Source organism: Sebastes fasciatus, chromosome 20, assembly GCF_043250625.1.
Source record: "Sebastes fasciatus isolate fSebFas1 chromosome 20, fSebFas1.pri, whole genome shotgun sequence".
Classification (NCBI taxonomy): Eukaryota; Metazoa; Chordata; class Actinopteri; order Perciformes; family Sebastidae; genus Sebastes; species Sebastes fasciatus.
In genome coordinates this window covers 2,377,415-2,403,321 of record NC_133814.1, presented here as the reverse complement: position 1 = coordinate 2,403,321, position 25,907 = coordinate 2,377,415, and the positions used below count along the sequence as shown (strand labels likewise).

The following is a 25,907-nucleotide window of genomic DNA, read 5'->3' as shown; positions in this document are numbered from 1 at the left end:
TGAATGCTATTTTTTGTATTTCGATGAATTTAACTGTTGTGATTCTTCAACTCAGGCATGTCATAAAAGTCTTCTTCAGGCTGTATGTGACCAATAATACAATGATTTCATTCTACACCTCTGTGTTGTGTTGTGTTGTGTTGTGTTGTGTTGTGTTGTGTGCTAATAATAACTCCACACATTAACCTGCGTACCAATATACCTCCGTGGATCGGACTAGTTTGTCCAGCGCATCCCACAGATGCTCCATTGGATTGAGATCTGGAGAATTCGGAGGCCGAGTCAACACCTCCAACTCGTCACCATCCACATGATGTAATAGAAAACGTGATTCATCAGACCGGGCCACCTTCTTCCATCGCTCCGTGGTCCAGTTCTGATGCTCACGTGCCCATTGTAGGCGCTTTTGGCGGTGCTACAAGTATATAACTAGTAAACTAACAACATACCTATTAGTACACTTGTAGTATAGTTTACTTCATGATCTTGTTTCAGTACAAAACACAACTTAGATGTAAACTAGTTGTGTACTCAAAGTTTACTATTCTTACATTTAAAGAACACTTAAACATACCTGTAGCTTACCCTTACAAAAAAAAGTGTATTCAAGTGTGCTATTAGTATACTTCTTTTAAATTTAAAATAAGAGTATACTTTCAGATTACTTTGTATGTACTTATCAGTTAAACTTAACAAAATTATACTTAATTATACTTGGCTTATACCAACAAATATACAGAAAAGTCCAAATATACTTGGCTTCTGAAAAGTATACAGAAAAGTAGTTTATTTGGAGTACTATAAGTTAACGTAAAGAAAACTTACACTTATACTTGCAGTAAAAACTAATAAAATAGTAGTTTACTGAGAGTATACTTTACTTTCATAAACTAAAAAGTGGGCTACAAGTATATAACTAGTAAACTAACAGCATACCTATAAGTTCACTTGTAGTATAGTTCACCTCATAATATAGTTGCAGTACAAAATACAACTTAGATGTTAACTAGTTGTGTACTCGAAGTTTAATATTACACTTAAAGTACACTTAAAAGTATACTTTTATAAACTAAAGTGGGACAATTTAGTCCAAAGAAGTATTGAAGTAGTACACCTAAAAGTATACTACTAGTACACTGATATTAGTTTACTTAGTACATAAAGTATACTTGGGAAATATACTTGAGCTTTACTTAAAGGTCCCATATTATGCTCATTTTCAGGTTCTTACTTGTATTTTGTGTTTATACTAGAACATGTTTACATGCTGTAATGTTCAAAAACCCTTTATCTTCCTCATACTGTCGGCCTGAATATACCTGTATTTATCCTGTCTGAAACGCTCCGTTTTGGCGCATTTCGACGGAATTGCAACGAAATTGCAACATAATTGCGTTGCTAGGCAACAGCTTGATTCCATGTGTACTTCCTGTCCGCTGATGACATTCGCATACACTGTAACCAGGAATAAACTGGGACACATTTAGAATGTTTACGTTTAAATATGTGTAAAGGGTCTAAATATTGTATATTTGTGACATCACAAATGGACAGAAATCCTGACAGCATGTTTCAAATGCAGAGTTTCTGAATACGAGCTGTGTGTAACTCCCTGTGGATTAAGGGTTAAGATACTTTCACAGTATTTATATAGGACTTAAGCCTGCTTTATAATAAAAAAACATGAAAATCTCACTTTTTTATAATATGGGACCTTTAAGTTTACTTCATAAAATAAACTACATTTTCATATAGGGGATATTGTATATATATAGGGACTCACCAGTAAGAGACTGGTGAGTCACACTGGTTTGACATAGAAAGCAGAACGTAGTTCAAGATGACTCAAAATACAAAAGGACTTCAAGAACGAGGCAGCTCATCATTAAACAGTTTGATTAATATTTTTATTGTTGAAAAAATAATGAGTTATCAGGTTTGTAGTTGTGGAGGGACTTCCTCTCCTTTATGTACACTGGTGATATTTCCTGTTCTGCTTCAGGCTCATTTGTAAGACATGTTTAAATCCAGTATATCAAAATCAATCAAACACTCCACATTGAGGAGTTTAAGAGCTCACGTTCCATCACAGGGAACCAGCCGTGCAGACCAGGTCTTGATTCACAGAAATCCAACACTGGTAGAGAAGCTGAACTGGACCTTTTTGTTTGACACCACGCCACAAGCACTCACACTGCTCAGCTTTTATACATCCCATCAGTGGCATCCGCACAGTCAGCCATACTAACTGCATTTACACCCCCAAAGTTTCCATCAGGCATCACATGAAGACACTTAACTGGAAGTGGATCAAGAGTTGTCACCCAGAAGAAAAGTGTTGGGAGAATATCAGTGCACGAAACCTTTTTTCTTTCCCCCAATGCTGCATTTGTGTCAAACAGGAAAGACTTCGTATATACTTTTGAAAATCATTATCTCATCCAGGGCATCCGGCTTGGTGTTTGCATATTCTCCCCCAGTGTTAGTGTGGGTTTTCTCCGGGTGCTCAGGTTTCCTCCCACAGTCCAAAGACATGCAGGTTTATCGTTGACTCTAAATGTCTGATAAATGTAGTTAAATATAGTATTCATTGTGTGATCTTATATGACATAAATGCAGCATTACAAATAGAAACAGAGGGAAAGTCACATGGTTGATTGGCTTTAGAAGACACTAGTCTCCCATTACTCCCCCTTCACTTTTTTCTTCATGGACTCTATTAAAGAAGCATACTGGTTTTGGCATGTTTTACTCAGATTTTCCAGTAGGCCTGTCCATTGTTCAAAGCATCCCATTAGCTGTTAGATTGGCCCAGCCCACATCTGGTAAAAACACGTCAAACCACCTTTACAGTCCTTTAATGGAGAGAGCAACTGGTTATAGGTACTTTGTTAACATGAGAAATGAAATTTGTAAAACAGATGTCATAAATCGTCTATTATTCCATTAGTCTGCAGTGCATGATCGACAAATAAAAGTTTCACCCCACAACCTGTTAAAGTCCTGGATTTAAAGAATAGAAATCATCTGCTGACCACAGCTGGACTGATGTTGCACACTCAATCAGTCAGTCAGTGTGCTGGAGTACTGATGAGCTGAGATGACACATATAATGCTCTACAACATCATACTTGGTATCATATTTAAATCCTCAGGACCAAATATAAATGGTGTAATCGGAGTTTCCAGTATGGGTACAGGTGCATGCTGGGACATTTTGAGGGCAGAGGAGGTGGGCAGTGTTACTCTAGCCGTACGTTCCAAGCATGCGACATCCACATTTTGCAACAATTCTTGTTTTGTTTAATTAAAAGGTCTGAATGAGCAGATTAGTATTTATGCACGTTTGAAACAAAATTATTTACTACTAATTGCATTTACTTTGAATCATTATTTAGTCTCCTTCTTAGATGATATCATCATCACAGTGATGATAGTGAATGGTAAACCTTTGTTTAATTATAATGAATTAATGTAATCCTTTACAACAAGTATGAATTGATTTGCATTTGGATTATACAATTTAAAGTAAAAAAAAAAGAAATCCTAACTGAAAAAAAATTTAATTTCCTTTTATTCTGTCTTCAGATGATGAATGAATCAGCCGGGTTTTAAAATGGAATTACAAAGTCAATTTGAAAAGATCGTTTTCCTTTGTGTCTGCTTACTAGGGCCGTGTACTGGCAAGAATCTGGCGATACGATACGTATCATGATACAGGGGTTACGAGTCAATATATTGCGATATTTTGTGATACTGTAAGCAAGACGATATATTGCTATTTTTTTTTTATTTCATTTTAGGAAAACTGTCGTAGTATAAAGAGCACACCATAAATGGTATGGCAGACGTAGTAGGAGCAGTATGCCACCAAAAAAATTAAATGAGTCACTGAGCAAAAGCAGAAGCTCTGATTGGTCAGATTCCCGCCAACACATAACAATCAGGCCAATCGAAGCTTTTCTTGCTGAGTTTCATTTCAAGTGGCAAAAAAACAAATCAATGAAAACTGTCAATGAAATGTGAGTGATTCTGACAGGCAGACAAATAAATAACACATAACATGAATGTTGCAGTTCCATTTTAAAATCAAATAATTATTACAGTTAAAGACATAATTTAAATGCAAATGTAATTAATCTGTAATTGTTTTAACTGATGATTTTACCAATTCATATAATTATTATTGTTATTATTATTACACGCACTGTAAAAGCCACACTCCAGTCTCTGTAGGGAACAGCTTGTCTGCTTTTATTGTGGTTATGTTACTGTTGTGTGGTGATTCAAATCAGTCTGCATTTAAAAAAATGACTGTAAAACATTAAAAAGCAGACATGATGTGGAATGGAAAACATATTCAGCAATATAACACACTATGTTGCCGCCTCAGCCGTAATGTAAAGGATGAATGATATGCTCTGAAAATCCTTCTGTGGACTAAAACTCTTGGTGCTTGTAATCTGGTGAATATTGGGTATAACGTGTGGAACGTAATGATGTAAATCTGCCCACCTGTCTCAGTCACATTAACTGATTTTGACACTGATTGAAGGGAGTTAAAGTCAAAGGTTGCATCGCTATGAGTCAGCCAATCATTCAACCGATTCCATCGACAATGCCCGGTATACACATACTTTTTGTTGGTTAGCCATGGACACAACAGGCTAAAAACACAGAGGAGATTCACAAAGCTGCCGGAATGATCAATAATCAATATTCACAGCACAGAGACATCGACAGAAAATAAGGCAGTGATTAAAAAAACAAAAGAAGAACTCCTGTAAACATCCTTTAAAAGACTCCTTTTGATTATTTCAAACAAATGACGTTAGAGAAAATATTATATTCTAATAGTTCGCAGTCTCTTTCGATTCAGATTCAAATCATAATACAATTTAATCGAGTTCATTTACAAAAAGATCATAATGTTCATTATATTCATATATTACAAGCTACATAAAACTGAAGAGACCTGTGCATATTATTGGTTCAAATCAAAAGTGGGCGTACTGGCAGTGACATTTAACATTTAAAAGCAGCTCCTATGTTAGTGTAGAGAGTCAGTAAACCTGTGGCACGAACACAACTGCATTTAAAAGGATGATAAGGTGAAAACAATTTACAGAAAAATGAGCTTAAAAACATAGTAATCAAATCATTAAATAGTCGGTCTTATTTGTCCTAAAGACAGAGAACTGTGATGACGCATCTCATTTGCTGTCATCACACTGGAAAGTTGGGCCCAATCCCAATGTCCCCCTTAAAGGTCCCATATCGTGCTCATTTTCAGGTTCATTCTTGTATTATGTGTTTCTTCTGGAACATGTTTACATGCTGTAATGTTTAAAAAAAACTTTATTTTCCTCATACTGTCTGTCTGAATATACCTGTATTTACCCTCTGCCTGAAATGCTCCGTTTTAGCATATTTCAACGGAATTGCAATGGAATTGCGTTGCTAGGCAACAGCTTGGGTCCATGTTTACTTCCTGTCAGCTGATGTTATTTACATACACTGCAACAGGAAATAAACTGGGACACATTTAGAATGTTTATGTTTAAAACCGTGTAATGGTCTAAATATTGTATATGTGACATCACAAATGGACAGAAATCCTAACGGCTGTTTCAAATGCACAATTTCTGAATACGGGCTGTGTGTGTATTTGTCTGTATATTGAGCGTTTTGATATTTTAACAGTATTTATATATCACTTAAACCTGTTTTATAATATAAAAGACATGAAAATCTCACTTTTTACAATATGGGACCTTTAAGCAAAATTAAAATAAATATTTGTGTATTATGTAGGCTACCATCACAACGCTATGAGTTGTGGGTAATTCCCTGCAGAAAAGCAGACTTGCGGAAAGTGTTCGTAAAGGGCTCAAAATGTCTGCGAGATAGAGCCCTCAAGGACTTGATGATTTGACAGCCCTAAACCCTCACGGACTTTGCAGGAACGCACCTCCAAGTCTGTGATTCTGTGAGTGTAGACGTTGGGATTGGGCCTAAGGATTTGATTAAATATACAGGACCGACTGCAGATCAGACTGAGGCGACATCTTCAAATCTGCGGTCTATTGTTCAGTTTCTATTGTGTTTTAGTAGTGCATGTTACCAAACATATGTGGACTCAAGCTGAGATTAGTGTAAAAAGGATCTGCTGACTTCCGTTTTACTAGCAACCAGTACTCAGTACTCTGCCCGACTGCGCCGAGCCCAAACATATCAGAACAGAACAAAAAAAACAAAAACAAAACATGACTATGAAACCATTCAGTCGCTGTCTTTCTCTCTTTAGCATTCTGTCACTCTCCGGTGAGTCGGTCAGTCGACTCGCATTAAAGCAGCATGTTTCAAATATCTTTTTACTACAATCATAAAACCCTTAGGGAAGTTATATCATGCTATCATGTTAACCAATCACAGCACATCATGTGTCATACAGTATAACATGTTGCTTCTGTCAAACGCCCCCCCCCCCCAAAAAAACCCAATTCCAAACAATTATCTCTCCATAATTTCAGCCGATAAGACTGTTGTCAGGCTATTAAAAAGGCGTTATCAGTCACTATAAGCCCCATAGATCTAGGTCAATAAGGGCCTACTACACCAACTGGTAGGTTTTATCATCTATTCACATGGTAGATCACCAAAAGAAGGTATAAAAGAACACGACAGTGACCTCTATTGACCGTAGTAACTATGACAGGAGCAGAAGTTTAAGTCAGGCGGTGTAGTATAGACAGTGTGAAACTCCATAACGGGTGGAGGCTTTCACCCAGGACACCAGAGTTCGTAACCTGTGTGAAAAAAACAATGTGTAGTTGTGTTTGTGTTCGTAGTTATTTTAATCCAAAACATGTTTTTCCCTAAACTTAACTAAGTGTTTTTTGTTGCGTAAACCTAAAGAAGTTGTAGTTTTATTGCCTAAACCTAAAGAAGTTGTGGTTTTGTTGCCTAAACCTAAAGAAGTTGTAGTTTTATTGCCTAAACCTAAAGAAGTTATGGTTTTGTTGCCTAAACCTAAAGAAGTTGTAGTTGTATTGCCTAAACCTAAAGAAGTTGTAGTTTTGTTGCTTAAACCTAAAGAAGTTGTACTTTTGTTGCCTAAACCTAAAGAAGTTGCAGTTTTGTTGCCTAAACCTAAAGAAGTTGTAGTTTTATTGCCTAAACCTAAAGAAGTTGTAGTTTTTTTGCCTGAACCTAAAGAAGTTGTAGTTTTATTGCTTAAACCTAAATAAGTTGTAGTTTTGTTGCCTAAACCTAAAGAAGTTGTAGTTTTGTTGCCTAAACCTTAAGTTGTAGTGTTGTTGCCTAAACCTAAAGAAGCCTCTTTGTTTGTGTTCAAAACATGACGTTTCATTCACTTTTACAACATGTTAGAATGTGTTGCTTTTAAGTTTCACTTTTCACAACGTAGTTGGTGTAGTAGGCCCCTACTGACCCACATCTATGGTGCTTATAGCGACTGATAACGCCTATTTAACGATCTGATTACAGTCGGATTGGGTGATAATTTGGGAGGGAAATGGTTGATTTTCCTATTGTTGCCCAGTTATAACTCAATTTATTATAATGGCTTAAAATCATAGAGAAGCTCGTGGTTAATGCTGGAGCACTGGCACTGAAGTTCAACCCATGAGCAAAGTTACCTTTTGATATAAGTAAAAAAAAAAAGGAAAAAAAAGGGAAGTACAAGGTATGACATCTGTAATATAATGCCGTTCTTAAAACAAGGACAGAGGGGGGGGGACGGACGACACACACACACACACACACACACCAAATAACCAGAATAAACACAGCGGAGAGCACAGGCTCTCAGAAGGGGGGAGGTGATTTGGCAGCCGAACATGTACAACAATTAAAACAGCCATGGTAAAAAAAATACAACACGGAAGGTCATTGTAAGGTCAACATTGATGAGATAAAGACAATCATGAGATAAAATAAAACATCGAGTAAGACTATATAAAACAATCGCTTAGAACTGAACAACCAGACAGCACGAGGATCATCTTGCTGAGAGGATATAGTAGTAATATTAACTTACAGTAAATTTACCTGAGTTAGATACCTGTAGACAGTGTTTAAACAAAAACACAAAATGACGACCCGACTTAAACCTCCACATTCTCCAGACTTCTTGTTTTACCTGATGCTCACCAACTTCAAGAGGCCGTTCTGAACCCGTATTTAACTGACCAATTGTTGGTCGACCAATGAAAAGACTTCTGGTTTGATATATAGTATAGTTTAAATCTACGTGAACCAAATCCAGTTCACCACTGTGGATGCCCAGGTTGCATTTGAGGTGACAAGGATCAAATCTTCTATATTTACACTTGACTTTTGATTTTTTTTTGACTATGTTACTGGTGTACGATTTAATATTTTATTAACAAGTACAAATTTGGTTAATTCTGAAGATTTTTTTACCAAGTTGTTGGTGTACGATTTCTTATTTTAATAATAAAATAAGAATTCTGTTAATTTTGAAGATTTTCTTTTTACCAAGTTACTGGTGTACGATTTAATATTCTATTAACAAATACAAATTTGGTTAATTTTGAAGATTCTTTACCAAGTTGTCGTTATACAATTTATTATTTTAATAATATATAAGAATTCTGTTAATTTTGAAGATTTTTACCAAGTTGCTGGTGTACGATTTACTACTTATTTATTATTTAATAATAAATACAAATTAAATTTGTATAAATTAATTAAAAATGTGTATTTATTTGTTACATTTTGTTTTACAAAGTTAAGAAAACAATGTTTAATTCAAGCCTGATGTTTCCTTACAGATAATAGAATGACCCCAGTCACTTCCACACAGTGAGGCATAAAGCTTGTTAATTAAACACTGGTATCGGATTGGTACTCGGAATCGTCCGATACCCAAAGCCCAGGTATCTGGTATCGGGACTGAAAAAGTCGGATCGCTGCACCTCTAATTTTAACAGAAACCTACCAGCTATTTTGAGTGGCTATGATATAAAAATATGTTTTCTATGACTGCATTTCCAATGGAAGTCACGTGACATTGAAGAGCTGGTCTGAGCATCGGTAAATCATGCAGCTGAAGATGTTGTGTTTAAGTACAGGGTAGCGATGCCTTCATGGACTGATTAGTGCATGTAGTGCTGCTGATCACAGGGAAAAACACAACTGACAGCCTCTACTATCTCCACCTTGCTCACAGACAGACACTCTCTCTCCCCCACACACACACACACACACACACACACACACAAACATGACCGACGAACCATCACAAACAGGTGAGATGATGATGATGATGATGATTCGGTCTAATATTAATTTCTTTGATTCTTCCCTCTGAAGATGTCTGTCCTTTGAGAAGAAAGGAGGGTTGACAGAAGGGCAACGGTGGTTCACTGAGCAGGTCAGGAGGTAAAGAGAAGGTGGGGAGGAGGAGTGGGAGCTCTAGGCGGCGTCACATAGGATCTGCTCCAGCACCGTCAGCAGGTGTTTTAGGCCGTAGATGTAGCCGCGGTCGTGGCTTTCACTCGGGAAAACGTGGGCAAAGTCGATCATCCTGACCTCCACCTCCTTGGCTCCTCCGCTCCCCTCTGTTGCGTCACATCCTCGTCCTTTCAGCTCCTCCTCCTCCTCCTCCTCCTCTCTCCTCCTCCTGCCTCTGTCCTCCCTCTTTTCATCTTCATCCTTCCCTTCCAGTTGTGATTTGTTTCCGTTTCCGTTCGGTGGTTGCTGCTCACCTGTTCGTTTCCAAGTAGAGTTGTCTTCTCCGCACAGCACTGAGATGTTATCTCCGGAAACCGAGCTCACCGTCGTCTCCACGGCGTCGCCGTCTCTGCTGTTGCCGTGGAGATGATCCTTGGCACAGTGGTGGTGGTGGCCGCCCTTCCTGTGGTTGGTGTAAATGGTGGCCAGGCTGTAGTCCCAGGGCGCTGGCACCTGAATGTTGTTGTTGTTGTACTCGGCCACTTCGTCTTCCTGTTTTGCCCCTTCCTGTTTCGCCTTCCCCTCCCCGCCCTGGCCGCCGTCGATCAGCCCCGCGGTCGGACTGATCGACGGGGAGCTGAGGAGGGATGAAAGGGAGGACGAGGAGGAAGAGGAGGGGAGCCCCTCGTAGACGAAGAGAAGGGAGCTGGCGTAGAAGGTCAGCTGGTGCTGCGACTCAAACCAGCGGAGGATACGCTGTACTCTGCAGATGCTGGCTGACACGGCATCCTTCCTCAGACTAACACCGTTATGGAAGAACTTCGCCAGGCCTGGAGGAGAGGAGAGTAGAGAGTAGAGTAGAGAGGAGAGGAGAGGAGAGGAGAGGAGAGGAGAGGAGAGGAGAGGAGAGGAGAGGAGAGGAGAGGAGAGGAAGGTTACACATATTGGTAGGGCTGAGATGATACACCTATCTCCCGATTCATAAAAAAAAAATTGTGATACTACTCATAAAACTCATGAGTCATGCATGCACACACGCACACGCACACGCACACGCACGCACGGTACGTACGTACGTAAACGTACCGTCTTTAATGGTGTCCTTAACTAGTCCCCTCCCGTAGTGCTGGTCGTACGAGTCAAACGTGTCACTGCACATCTTATACACCTGAAATAGAAGACAATACATCATGATAAGAGCGTGTGCACTGTGTTTGTCCTTGTTTCTCATACTGTGCACGGATACACGTGTCACTATTTCATTCATGACTGAACAAAGATTAATTTAGTTTGTAGTGAACTGATAAAAAAAGAAGCAAATAACACACCTCCTATTGCTCAGATGCTCCCTCACAGGTCATCATATGTCTTATAAAATGTATAGGCCTAAACATGAGTTGTTCATGCCAACACTCTGCTGCAGCCAACTGCTGTGTACGGTCTTTATTCTCACTGTTATGGTGTTCATCTCTCAGAACATAACATGCATGCTGACTAAGGAATGGCAAAAAATCTCTCTCTAACTGATCAAACATTGACTCCATCTAGTGGTCTACAGCTGCACTCACACCTGCCCCCCAGAGCAGGGGTCAGCAACCTTTACTATCTGAAGAGCCATTTTAGGCAAAAAAAAAACAAAATCTGCCTGGAGCCACAAAACATTTGAGCATTGTGATGAAGGTAACACAGTTTATAGTCTAAGTATATAGTATATAAGTCTAATGCAGTGAGGGCCAAAGTGCAAATGTACTACGGAGTATTATGGCCACATTGGGGGGAAAAACAATCTTAGATTTACAGAATAAAGTCATATTATTAAGAGAAAAAAAGTAGTAACATTATGAGAATAAATTCGTAACTTAACGAGAAAAAAGTCGTAATATCACGAGAATAAAGTCACAACTTTACAAGAAAAAAAAGAAAATAACAGGTAAAATTAGTACTTTATCATATTATGACTTTATTCTCATAATACTACGACTTTTTTTCTCTTAAACTTGTGACTTTCTTCGCATAATATTATAACTTTTTTCTCGTAAACCTATGACTTTATTCTCGCAATATTATGACTTTATTCTTGAAATCTTAGATTTCATTTTTTTTCCTCAATGTGGCCCTAATACTCCGTCGTACCGTCGTACCATAGACCTACAACAATGATAAATAAAAATGAAACTGTAAACAAAAAACAGTTATTCATTTCCATTTTTAAAACTCCACAGGGAGCCACTGGAGAGGAGCTGAAGAGCTGCATGTGGCTCCGGAGCTGAAGGTTGCAGACCCCTGCTCCAGAACATCAAACTGACCAACTATGACTGCAGATCAATCTATAAAATCTATTGTAAGCCTGCTGCATGCTGAGCCATTATCATGATGCAAGCTCAGTGCAGAGCAGATAACCAACAGGTAGACAGAACAGGGTGGCGTGGCGCCACATTAGGGCAAGTTCCCAAACTTAAAAGCATGTTTATACATGCTGGAATGCATGCTGCCCCTGGGACCCGGGTTATCCAGTTTAGAATGTAAATGCTGGGGGGGGTTCCCAGCACACACCTACCTTATGTAGCTGCTCATGATCATGGTTTCAACTAGAGATGCACCAAAACCGGTATCGGGTATCGGGTCCGATACTGTGCTCATGTACTCGTAATCGCAAAACGGCTCCGATACAACTGCACCGATACCACTTTACAGCAGCGCGACGTTAACCTCTTGTCACCATCTTTCGGGTCCTCACGCTCCACCTCCCCGACGGTGCGGGCGAGACGGGCCGGTGGTGCGCCCGACCCCGCTGGGCCTGGATCCCCCTCACTTTCATCGTGCCATATGGTTTTGCTTGCACCCTCTGACTCACACTCCTTGGTCCGTGTTTCAAGACGGGTCGGGTGGGTTGCCGACATCGCCACAGACCCCTGACGCCTTTTACATGTGCCGCGGCACGACTCGGGTGGGGCGCACTGAGGACAGTCCGCCCCGGTCGACAGTCGCACCGGGAGCAGGGAGCCCCGTCACAGTGCGGCGAGGTCCGGGCGGGGAGCGCTGTAAAGCTGCGGCCGTGAGCCACCTTCACCCCGAGCCTTTCCAAGCCGACCTAGAGCCGGTTGCGGCGCACCGCCTCGTATGCGGGACTCCCCAGCCTGCCGTGTGTCGCTCACACCCTCCAGCTGGCTGTTAACGAGGGTCTTTTGGCACAGAGAAGTACTCGTATCGGTACTCGGTATCGGCGAGTACCCAAATGTAAGTACTTGTACTCGTACCCGGTTCGAAAAAAAGTGGTATCGTAGCATCCCTAGTTTCAACTACTACTCATTTTGCCTTTATTTCAAAATAACGCTGCGTTGCAGACAACTCGAAACCACTCGAATTTCTGACCTCCAACTAGAAGAAGTCAAATGGACGGCCCTGGAAGTTGGAGATCCTACTTGCAAACTTGAGGCGAATCTATTTACCCCGACTTCACAAAGAAGCAATTGTCTGACGTCGCACAACGACGGAATAGCACATTGTAAACCGCCAACTAAAGGGCGACGTTAAAGCTTCAGTAGGCAGAATATTTTTGGCATCATTGGGCAAAAATCCCATAATAACCTTTCAGCATATTGTAATTCAAGTGTTCTGAGAGAAAACTAGACTTCTGCTCCTCCTCATGGCTCTGTTTTCAGGCTTTAGAAAATTTAGCCCGTGACGGGAGACTTTGACCAAGAGGTCATTTCAGAGAGAGACAGAGCGTTCCTATTGGCTGTGCTCCGGCCGTTTGATCGGAGTTCAAGAGTGATTGACAGCTGCTCAGAGACCGCAGCTGGACGGCAGACTCCAGATCAGCTCTGACTGGTTGTTTTCCTTCGGTCTGTGAAATCTTGCAGATGCCATTAGGAGCACCGGAGGACACCGGAGGATACCCAGGGACATTTGAGTGACTATTTTATAAAGATGTATATTTTTTATCATATTTGCTCCATTCTCAACTACTTCTGCTTTAAGTATATTTGCCTGTATTGAATTAAAATAATGCTATTATATAGTAAAACGTGCTCTGCATGTAAATTGATGTCAAAATATGTCGCCACGTTATTCGGTAGCTGGTTACGATAAACAATCTCTGTACAAAAGTTATTCGGGAAAACATAAAAAAATGCCGAAAAAAGAATGCGGAGGCTGCACTGCTGAGAGTTAAACTGTGTGAACACACCGAAGAAACATCACTTTGTCACGGTCAGACATGGTTTTTGTTTGCGTTTGGCGTCGTGCACCTGGATCGCTCGGAGGTCAGAAAGTTGGAAATTTCAACTGGGAAAATTCTGACCTCTCATAAGAGTTCACTATTATTCAATAAAACTTTATCCAGGATCATCAAGTCAATCCTCAAGCTGTGTTCACAGAACCAAATTAGCTGGATGAGAATGAGACAGCATGCTGGGTAATATTTGAAGAACAGGACCCAAGCCTCTGCTGTGTGCTTGAGTGACGATTCTCTCCTAAGCAACTCTACACATCACCTATTTTTTATCTTTTCCTTTCAATCTTCCTCTAACTCTCCTCCTCCCACACTATCATTCCTCCATCAGGAAGATCATCATTACCACTAATTAGTCTCCTCTCTATCTAAACAAACACACAGCAGAGTTTACAATGGAAAATTTTCCCAGGTCAGTGCTCTTCTAAACTCACGGTTCAAGGGTACAAAATAGTCAAACTTTACCGATTTCTCTCTGTTTTTCAACCATCCGATTAAATTAAAGCTCGGGGCTAGGGCTGTGCAATAAATCCAATATTAATCGCGATCCCGATTTTGGTTTCCCACAATTAAATGAGCATGATCGCCTGCGATATTTACATTTAAAATGCGTGTTCTGCTCACAGAAAACTCTGCTGCACACCTAATACTGTATGTCAGGGTACCGTACTTAAGTACAATTTTGAGATACTTGTACCCAGGGTATGAAATTAACTTTTTTCACTCCCTGCCACTCTCCCAGGCAAGTATTTTTTTTTATCTGCCACTTCAGAAATCTCTGCGCTAAATGAAGGAATAACATTTTAGATCTGATGTCATATAATGTTCGATATATTTTACATAAAAAACATTGTATGCATGGTAAATTACAGTGTTCAAGTTACACCGTGGCTTCTGGGAGAGCCCTATTTTTTGGGGGGAGGGAGGGTAGTGTACACAGACCTGTACTGTACTTTGTTATTGTCATCTATAGTGGTCATTTGCATAAAAACACACAATTCAAATGATTACGATTAATTAAATATTTTCTTTGATTAAAAAAAAATCATGGTAAGTTGCTAGGAAGTTCAACAATATCTATTTTATATTGATGTGAAAACATCTCCTTCAAACTAATGGCTATATTGAAGATTTTTGCCAAAAACTAAATTTTACTAGATTACATTTGAACACATCATGATGATGTTGTAATTTACCTTCACCCAATGGTCATTTTTTATTGAGCAGACCGTGAACGTCTCATAATAATAACTCAATGGCACCTCCGTTAACGTTAGTAGCTCCGCTAGCTATCCAGTCAGGACTGTGCCGCCCACCGGCTGCTAAAAGCTAACGTTACTAACTCCCCTCCTGCTGATTAGAACACAGGTTTGTTGTTTGTTGTTCAGGAAAAAATAGGGTGCACCCCCTCAGGGTGTTGAAATGGGCAGCGGACAGGATCACACCGGTCAGAACAAAAAACAGACGTTCCGAACCGGAATGGAAATATCAAAGGAGAACATACTGGCGGTAGCATTGTTGTCGGAGAAGCCAGAATTTCAATTCAGCATTGTTTTCTTAATCTCTCTGAGGACATATCATGGTCATTTTATGATTTGCCACTTGTCAGCCTGTGGTGCTGTAGCACAGATCAAACATTAACTTCACCTCCTGTACATGCAGTCTCCATAGAGATTAATATGAGCAAACGTCAGAGCACTGAGTGGGCGGTACATTTACGAGCGGTTTACAAAGGGTGGGGACATGCAGGCATAAAGGTGATGTCATTTACACTGAGGATCAGGTTAGACAAACACAACCAGGCCCTCAAGGACAAACCCATCAATCAATGGGCTGTTTCATCAGGTGCACAAAGACCAGCAGTTAGATAATATATTACTTATTTCCTCAAAACACGGTTCATGACCTCCTCTCAGCCCTGAATAATACCCAGCCGTACCCATACCTTCATCCACTACCAGTGCTGAAGAGGCTTCTCACATTTTTTTTCTCATTATTTTTTTTTTAATGGATTTTGTTCAGCTAAAACCATGACTTTCAAATTCAAAAGTTCAGTTTGCTTTTTACCAAATTGCGCTTTACACTACATGTCAGCATTCACTCGTTCATACACACATTCATACACTGATGGCAGAGGCTGCCATGCAAGGAGCCAACCTGCCCATCAGGATCTAAATACTCATTCACACACCGATGCAAAATGACACAAAAGATTCATCACTTAAAGGGACTGTTTGTAAGAATCAGAAATGTCTTGTTAACAGCGACACCTGTGGCCGTTAAGTCAACGAAATTCAGCGTCTTTTTGCTCTCGCTTGTGCTCGCTCTACATAAACATGAACGAGCATCAGTCAAAATAGTGAGGCGACACACGTCAGCTAAAAGCACAATATCACTCTATATTTCAGCTGCTTGGCAGTAATGTTAGCTGACCAGACGAAGGTCTCTCCATGAATCAATGCTGATCCTAGTGTTGGCTTTTCCTGCCTCAGCCTCCCGACCGCGGCCGGAGGGAACAGGGGAGACACCGGAGTTTTGGTCGGAGACGATAACGTTTCTCTCTGCGGAGCCCCGTCACTTCACAAGACACGGGAAACCTCTGTTGGTCTGGAGGAGCTGCAGCAGTTATTTCTGCACAAACGTCCACTAGTTAACATTCACTAGATATTCTCAGAGCTAAACTAACTCTTCTGCAGTGTGGAGTGTGCGTGCATGCACGTGAGATTGGAGCGAAAGAGCGAGAACGAGCGCGGTGTGTGAGTGAAGGCAAGCAGGCAGAGGAGCAGAGGAGTAGAGTACAGCAGAGACTCCAGTCCTGGAGACCAAAGCTACGTTCTCCCCCGTGCCCTCCGACCGCGGCCAACACTGTTTAACAGACGGGCTTCACCAGATACAACCAAGAGGTTTTGGTGCTTCACTGTAGTTTGTGTTGGAGTCTTGTCTGACCATGTTAGCCCACCTCGAGCGTGCATGGGACACCGACCCGGATTGATTTATACGTGTAAGAAGTTATAAACAGTCCCTTTAATGTGACTGTCTGACCGTAAAATATGCAGGTAGTGCAATAAACTGGCAACAACTTGTTGTGAAGTGAATGCAATGGAACGGGGGGAGGGAGAGTGCGATATCTAGTGGCTGACCTATCAATAGCACCTTTAATAGTAGCGTCAGTCTCGTTTCAAACATTCAAACATACCAATAACTTCATAGAAATTCTAACTGGAGACCAAACAGTTCATGTAGTTAATGTTGGGTGTTTTTGTTTGTTTCTCGCTGCAGGCAGGAAGACCGATGACGATACTGTCAGTCGGTTGCAATGGAAACTGATCGAAGCGATAAAGGTTTCGCTATCTGACTCTCTTCCTTTCCAACGGATAAGAAGTTATCTTCCTGTCTTCACCCATGCGGACAAAATAATGAGACACTGACATGAGGCGTGTTTACTGCTCCACAGCCAGATTCTGGAGATTCAACAAACCGCTTCAGATGAACAACAGCTATTTACAAGGATGGTCAACTTTGTGCATTTATGCATGTGTGTGTGTGTGTGTGTGTGTGTACTTAAACACATGACAGGGTGAACTATGTGCTGTTCAGCTCGGTCAACAATGCAAACATATTTCACATATCGCATGGGTTAAACATTGACTCATTTTAGGATGTTCAATAGTATCTCATGTTGTTCATCACGGTGTGTATGAAAGGTGTTATCAATCACTGCTGTTATTGTGTTACTAGGGCTGGGGCTTTTGAGGTGGGGCTGTATGAGGTACTTATCCATAGTTGCTGTATTACTTTACGACAGTAGATGACGGTTGGCGCGCCCCCAGCATGGAGAAACAGACCGGAGTACCGGTACGGGAACAAAGCAATACAGTGCTGTGGACGGGGGACGGCAGCAAAACGTATTTTAGCCCCCTAAAAGAAAGGCTCACCCAAAAAACTGTACGGTGTATGTAAGTAGGTTGGCTTGTAGAGTTTGTGAAAATGTGAAAATGTGAAAAATAAATAATATATAAAAAGAAAATAACATATAATAGTGATAAAAAATGTGACCTTTAACAGGGATGCCGATTGTCGGCAACTGCCGATAGTTATCATCCTTGAATCCGAGTGGATGTTTGTGCCAAATTTTAAGAAATTCCTTCCAGGCGTTCCTGAGATCACGTGTTCACCAGACCGGACGTCATTATGTTTTTGGGGACAGACGGACGGAGGGCCACCCAAAAAAACACGATGCCTTCGGCCACGGCTGTCGCCGGCGTGGAGGCAATATATGGACACAGACCCTAAGAGGATAACATCCAGAATTTTTGACGGGATTGTTGTCCAATTGTCCAAATCCCTGTTGATTTGATATATGTTTTTAAGAGGTAAGTTTGGCTATCGGGCAAGTACCTGACATGCCCGGTTTTAATTGATATTCTAGAAATGAAAAGTCGCCTTGAAACTTGCAGCATATTTGTGCTCATCATTAACTTTGCACTTGCATTACTGAAGTAGCAGTTCAGTGGCTGGGACTGCCTTGTATGTGTATTCTGTTCTGTCAGTGAAGATCTCCGTTGCTGTAGTTCAATGGTGCATTTAGTCTTGAGACCAACAAGCTAAGGAAAAAAAAGTTATAATGTGACCCTGCATAAAACATGCACTATTTAAGTAATGACATCCCAAAACATTTACAGAGGCTGCGGGTTCAACTCCACCTGAGAAACGTCCATAGAATACAGGCCTATTTAAATGATTTAATGCAATAGAAGGTGTTAATCAAACTCCAATCACGATGAAAAGCTTGTTTGCGTGTACAAGTAGGGATGCACCTTTTTTTCAGACCGAGTACAAGTACAAGTACTTACATTTGGGTACTTGCCGATACCGAGTACCGATACGATCAGTGCCAAAAGACCCTCGTTAACAGCCAGCTGGAGGGTGTGAGCGACACACGACAGGCTGGGAAGTCCCGCATACGAGGCGGCCGCAGCTTTACAGCGCTCCCCGTCTGGACCTCGCCACACCGTGACGGGGCTCCCTGCTCCCAGTGCAACTGTCGACCGGGGCGGACTGTCCTCAGTGCCAACCGCGCTGTGCCGCGGCCCACGTAAAAGGCGCCAGGGGTCTGTGGCGTTGTCGGCAACCCACCTGACCCGTCTTGAAACACGGACCAAGGAGTCTAACGCACGCGCGAGTTAGAGGGTGCAAGCAAAACCCCGTGTCGCAAAGAAAGTGAGGGCTGGCGTGCGCCGGCTGAGGTGGAATTGGAGCCCAGCGGGGTCGGGCGCACCACCGGCCCGTCTCGCCCACACCGTCGGGGAGGTGTAGCGTGAGGACCCGAAAGATGGTGACGAAATGTAAACGTCACGCTGCCATAAAGTGGTATCGGTGCCGTTTTGCGAGTACGAGTACATGAGCACAGTATCGGACCTGATACCCAATACTGGTATCGGTATCGGTGCATCCCTATGTACAAGCATGTACATTTCCTAGTTGTTGTAGTGATCAGGTCTAAGTGGCGTGCCGTTAGAGGTCGTTTCTCAGATGTCCTCGACCACAGAAATTCTTAGTCGACTAACACTCGTTACGATTTTGTCGACTAATTGAATCGACAGATCTGTGAAACTGAGTTTCTCCACAAAGAATCACACAAAAGCGCCACTTTAAATCTGGTGTTTACCAGATATGTGCTCAGAAGTTTCTTGGAAATACGTCATTCAGCATGAAAAAAGGATAAAAAATTACTAATCGTACTAAAAGAAAGAAAAATATGATATTACCCAACTCAGAGTTTAAAAATCATTACACAACACACACACACACACACACACACACACACACACACACACACACACACACACACACCAGCACATCAGCACATCAGCAGGTCAAACTCACCCTCATGCCGAGGACCAGGAAGCCTATCTCCTCCATCAGCGGGTATTTCCTGATCTGCTGTTCCCGCTTCTCCTGCGAGGCAAACGGATCGTAGCTCCGCTGGCCCAGCTTCACGTCCATGATGCACGGCTTGACGAAGCGTCGAGTCACGTCCTCCAGCTTCAGGTACAGGTCTGAGGCAGAGAGTGATGATGCGTGGTATGGAGTTATTACTAGCTTGTTCATGTGAGACTGATTTTGGCTTTTATCTAAAAAAAATCTGTCATTAGGTGTTTTCTTTTTTTTTTTCAACATCAGATGTCTGAGAGAAATGTTTACAGTGGGATGTGGGAGGACTTTAGCCAATAAAAACCTCCCTCATATCACATCAACATCACAAACTATTTAGAAGACTTTAGAAGAAATAACAGTAGCTCATGGTATTTGGCTTTCATAGCTGAAACTGCACAAATACTATCTTTCCTTGAAGTGAAACTGATAGGACTTTTACCCAGTTGGACCTGGACCTAACCCAGCATTAGGGATGTCACGACAACCGTTACTTCGGTACCAAGTCGATGCCCAGATTCAAAAAAAGTGACGGTACTCTTTTTCCACAGTACCGAAGGTACTGTACGATGCCTGTAATGGTCATTGGTAGTGATGTGACAGTGAGGAAAATTTTCCCACCGGTTAATAAACTTGTGAATACACCGGTGTTACCGATTACACCGGACATTTTACAAGAAAAGATAAGTTAACATGTGCAGAGCGCTGACTCTGATCTTTACTGTAGGGTGGCGGTGTGTCTGGCCTCTCCGGTAGAGCTTTTGCTGCGGGGCTCCGCTGTGGGGGTCTACCTGGTGCCGCTGCTCCGTGCACACCGGCTTTCACGGCTCCATCCGCCTCCATCCGCCTCGCGGCGATTACCTCATTAACGTTATGGTTCCCTTATACTGTAGCGTTGGGATTAAACGTGAATTATTGCCAAATAGGTGCGTTCGCTTTTCACTTCGACAACAAATCCACTGCCATTTCTCGGTCTTTCAACTCTCTCCCGTGTGTGACACCTGCTGCTCTGAGCTGACGGACCAGATGCATTCACGGTCAGTATGTAGCGTCCGTCGTCTGACTTTCAACTGACAGCATGCCGCTGATACGGCAAAATGAACGAAATGGGTCAATTATTTTTATTTATTACTTAAAGGCTACATGCCTCTGTTCAAATGTTTTTATTAAAAGAGTGCGTGTTGAATTACAGTACAGGGGATTTATTGTCATTATGTTTTTTTTTGTTGTATCGTGGTTTCGAATTGGGTATCGAGAATCGTGGAAATTCACTGGTATTGGTATCGACTACTAGATATCTGGTATCGTGACATCCCTACCCAGCATACACTGGGTATCATTCAGTTGCATGTTAGACTGAGCCTTCAAAACAGTTTGTATCTTGATCACAATGGTAAAATCTAAATTATTTATGTTATGCCAAATAATGTTGGCCAAAATAGGGATTTTTTTTTTAAACTCCCAAATATCACTATATATAGGCTTCAAAAATCCAGTATCGGTCGTGCTATAATTACCAGTATATCATATCATATAACATTCATAGGAAGGGGCCGATTCACCCAACCTGCATGTATTTTGGACTTGGACTTAGATGGCTACACACACACAGAGTTCAGTCTCTTACCGTTGGGGCTGTCAGGAGAGGACCAGGTGCCGTAGTACTTGGGCAGATGGCTCTGGAGCTCCAGAAGGCATGGATCACAGCAGTCCTCTGCATACACCTAGAACACACGTATACACACACAAACATTACCACCATCATACTATACCAGGGGTCAGCAACCTTTACTATCTAAAGAGCCATCTTAGGTGAAAAAAACTAATAAAAAATCTGTCTGGAGCCGCAAAACATTTGAGCATTGTGATAAAGGTGACAAAGTTTATAGTCTAAGTATATAGTATATAAGTCTAATGCAGTGAGGGCCAAAGAGCAAATGTACTACGGAGTATTAGGGCCACATTGAGGGAAAAAACATCTGAGATTTACAGAATAAAGTCATAATATTACGGGAAAAAGTCGTAATATTACGAGAATAAAGTCATAACTTTACGGGGAAAAAAAGTCGGAATATTACGAGAGTAAAGTCACAACTTAACCTAAAAAAAAAAATAACACGTAAAATTACTACTTTATAATATTATGACTTTATTCTCGAAATCTCAGATTTTTTTTTTTCCCTCAATGTGGCCCTAATACTCCGTTGTACCGTCGTACCATAGACCTACAACAATGATAAATAAAAATGAAAATGTAAACAATAAAGAGTTATTCATTTCCATTTTTAAAACTCCACAGGGAGCCACTAGAAAGGAGCTAAAGAGCCGCATGTGGCTCCGGAGCCGCAGGTTGCAGACCCCTGAACTAGGTGGATACTGTATATTTAGTGTAGGACTGCAACTAATTATTTTCATTACCGTTTAATCTGGTGGTTACTGGTGGTTGTTACAAATATCCATCCCAAGTTCCCAGAGTCCAAGGTCATTTGATGTTCGATATGTTTACATAAAAAAACATTATATACATGGTAAATTACAGTGTTCGAATACACCATAACTTCTGGGGGAGATCTATTTTTGGGGGGTGGGAGGGTACTGTACTCAGTACTGTACTTTGTTATTGTCATCTATAGTGGTTGTTTGCATAAAAACACACAATTCAAATGATTATTTAAATATTTGCTTTGAATAAAAAAATCATGCTTTGCTAGTGTTAGGAAGTTCAACAGGTCATAATTCTCTCTCTAATATCTATTTTATATTGATGTGAAAACATCTCCGACAAACAACTGGATTTATTCAAATTTCTCGCCAAAAACTTAATTTTACAAGATGGTAAATGGTCATTTTTTACTGAGCAGAGATTGAACGCCTCATAATAATAACAACTTAATGGCACCTCCGTTGATGTAAGTAGCTCCTTTATTTATCCAGCCAGAACTGTGCTGCCCACCGGCTGCTAACAGCTAACGTTACTAACTCTCCTCCTGCTGATTTCAGCACAGATTTGTTGTTCACAGTGTTGCATTATCAGGGAAAAATAAGTTGCGTCCTCTCAGGTTTAGTAGCGCCATGCTTTAGAGCGTTTTTTTTTCTCTCCTCCATGGCTCCTGTCCTCAACAAACTGAACCGTGATACAGCGTGCGTATGCCGTTGCATCATTGTGCATGCGTAACTGTCGGAAAGCATCTAACGGGAATCAATAGTCACGGAGGCATGAAGTGCCAAGGAATCGGACAACTATGAAACAGTTCTCAACGAGAACCAATTCTCTATTCCCGACCCCAGCGTCTGCCAAAGTGGCGGATGGCCTGACGATTTTAACCTCCACTACCAACATTTTACCCGCATTTGGCGGGTGCTAATTTCAGACCCTGGTCCAAAGTAGGGCTGTGCGTTGGCATGGAATCTGGCGATACGATACTTATCACGATAAAGGGGTTACGATTCAATATATTGCGATATATTAAGATACTGTAAGCGAGGCGATATATGCATAAAATTTGAGTAAATCTTTTTTACTTTTAACAGTGAGTTCTGCATTTGCATTTATCACAGTCCCTGTAACATCCAACATCATAGCACTACTTAGAGAGGGCAGATATCTTTGCAACTGAAATACAGTATTGACTGAGTTCATCTTTGCATGTAACTAAAAATCAAAAGTTTTTGAGAATTGATACAATATGACAAAACATAATATTGCGATGGTTCAATATTTTGGGGTGGTCTGGAAAAAGGCTTCAATATTCTCACATTGGAGAAGAAAGAACCAGCAACTGTTTGCCATTTTGGCTTAATTCATGACTTCAATCAAGTATCAAAGCTACGGCTGGTTAGTTTTCTGCTGATCGACTAATAAATGTATCAACGAGACAAAAGTGAACATGGCTCACGTACCCCCCCGCTCACTGCTTGACCCCTACTAAAGTAGGGCCAAAGGTTTTGTTCTTTTGGAACTAATGGAACGAGATTGCTCTGGAAAAGAAATCGAAGTCGGAAAAAAAATCACAGCTTTTGGCAAAAATGTCCCATATTGTAAAATGTGAGATTTTCATGTATTTTATATTATAAAGCAGGTTTAAGTGCTTTATAAATACTGTTGAACAATCAAAACGCTTAATATACGGAGAAATACACACAACCCGTATTCAGAAATTGCGCGTTTGAAACAAGCCTTTAGGATTTCTGTCCATTTGTGATGTCACAAATATACAATATTTAGACCATTACACGGTTTTAAACGTAAACATTCCAAATGTGTCCCGGTTTATTTCCTGTTGCAGTGTATGTAAATAACATCTCCTGTCAGGAAGTAAACATGGACCCAAGTTGTTGCCTAGCAATGCAATTCCATTGCAATTCCATTGAATGCACTAAAACGGAGCGTTTCAGACGGAGGGTGAATACAGGTATATTCAGGCAGACAGTACGAGGAAAATAATGTTGTTTTTTTTTTAACGTTACAGCATGTAAACATGTTCTAGTAGAAACAGAAAGTACAGTATGAACCTGAAAATGAGCATGATATGGGACCTTTAAAACGTTTTTGGCCCCCTGGACTTCTAACCCCTAAAAGGCACAACTAGACCACACTGTCAACCATCATACCAAATTTGAAGTTTCTAAGTTTAATAGTTTCCGAGTTCTGCTCCGGAAACGAGGACAGACGGAAGGACGCTTCCGGGCACTATATACCCCCCGACTACATTGTAGCGGGGGTACAATTAATCATTTCATCACTAATACAGGGCATATGCAGTATCATTTCAATGTAATTATTTTTTTTTTCTTCCTGAGGCTTTTCCACCCCGATAAGAAAACAATTCTGATGGAAAGTGAAAAAATATCTGAATTTATTAGCATGAGCGTGGTGAAAGTTCAGCACAACATACAGTATTACAGCAGCCCCATATAGTTAAATACGTCGTGTTCTAGTTACTAGACTCCCAGCCAGCCCTGTGCAGGATGTCAGGTCAGTGTGAGATGTGTGTGTGTGTGTGTTGTTGGGATTAGGTTAGAGACAGGAAGACATGATACCATGACTCACTCCTGTTTGTATGAGAGTTGCTGAGGCTGACAGTGCTGCTAAGCTCTAAAGCAAACACTGAAGCTGTGAAGCAGCAGACACACATGTGCCACTGTGTGATTACATAGACCAATAAGGAATGTCTTGAATGTGCTGTTGGACAAGTCAGTAAGTGAGTCACAATAGAGGTAAATACTCATATTTACATATCTAAATAGAGGGTGAGAGACCTTACACAAGTCTCTTTCATTACTGCATTATAAGTAGTGGTGTAAAGGCTGTGTAATGGCAGGAGTCTGGCGATACGATACTGTACGTATCACCAGCAATTATGAACATTGGAGTAATTCATCAAACAATTAGAGTTACCGCCCTGTGGTTGTATTCCTCCGCCAACCGGTCAAGTGTCAGTCTACATCCATGTCTGTTCAAAATGTCATCACTTCATCATTTTATCCTGTTAGACATGTGTGTGAAATTGTCATAATTGCCGGTGAAAACAAAAAATGACCTCCTTCCAAGGCCTTTGAGGTTTTGTTTTCACCAGCGTCTGTCTGTCTGTCTGTCTGTCTGTCTGTCTGTTAGCAGGATTACTCCAAAACTTTGCGATGGATTTGAATGAAATCTTTTGGAGGGTTGGGGTGTGGCACAATGAACACTCCATTTTGGTGGCGAAAAAATCCTGAAAAAATATTGAAAAGATCCTGAAAAAATCCTAAATCCATATCATGAGTCAGATTCAGGATTTTTTTTAAGAATTCCGATCATTAAGACCACAGGGTATAACACATGCGCGGTGTAACTGATGACGCGTGACCCCGCCTCCTTCCTTCTGAGAGCAGAGAGTTACGTGTGTGTGGATGTGTGGCGAGACTTAGAGGTGCGGGAGCTGCTGTCCGTCCGCGGTGAGAAAGAACAAAGCGGTAGATGGGGGGATGATAACAACGTAGTGTAACGATATACAGACATAACAAGGCTGCTGAATGAGAGAGGAATCCGCTAAGACGTTACACGGAAACACACACACAAGTTAATAAGCCAAGTGCCATTCTAGTTAGCATATGACTTCTTGAGTTATGGCTACAGTAAATACATGTTTTGTGAGGTCACAGTGACCTTTGACCACCAAAATCTTAGCAGTTCATCCTTGAGTCCAAGTGGACGGTTGTACCAAATGTGAAGACAGACTGACAACCTGAAAGCTGTCGCCGGTGCGGAGGCATCGAAATGCCTTAGATATAAATATATTCTCTATATAAATATATATAT

The 25,907-nt window shown here is 41.1% G+C and overlaps 2 protein-coding genes across 4 annotated transcripts in view; one reads left to right on the top strand and one right to left on the bottom strand.

Moving 5' to 3' along the window:
- Nucleotides 1-25,907, top strand: part of LOC141758428 (V-type proton ATPase 116 kDa subunit a 1-like) — a 112,136-nt gene that overhangs the window by 72,513 nt on the left and 13,716 nt on the right. The gene's annotated exons all lie outside the window — the stretch shown is intronic.
- Nucleotides 1,891-25,907, bottom strand: part of ipmkb (inositol polyphosphate multikinase b) — a 34,997-nt gene continuing 10,980 nt past the window's right edge. The window contains exons 3-7 of one of the 3 annotated variants that reach the window (XM_074619853.1): nucleotides 21,237-21,333; nucleotides 19,562-19,734; nucleotides 10,528-10,609; nucleotides 7,330-10,271; nucleotides 1,891-7,152 (exon numbers count right to left, since the gene is read on the bottom strand). In XM_074619853.1, coding sequence (XP_074475954.1) covers nucleotides 9,463-10,271; nucleotides 10,528-10,609; nucleotides 19,562-19,734; nucleotides 21,237-21,333 — 1,161 coding nt within the window. In that variant the 3' untranslated portion in view covers nucleotides 1,891-7,152; nucleotides 7,330-9,462. The remainder of the gene's footprint in view (nucleotides 7,153-7,329; nucleotides 10,272-10,527; nucleotides 10,610-19,561; nucleotides 19,735-21,236; nucleotides 21,334-25,907) is intronic. The other 2 variants (XM_074619854.1, XM_074619855.1) reach the window with 2 other exon arrangements.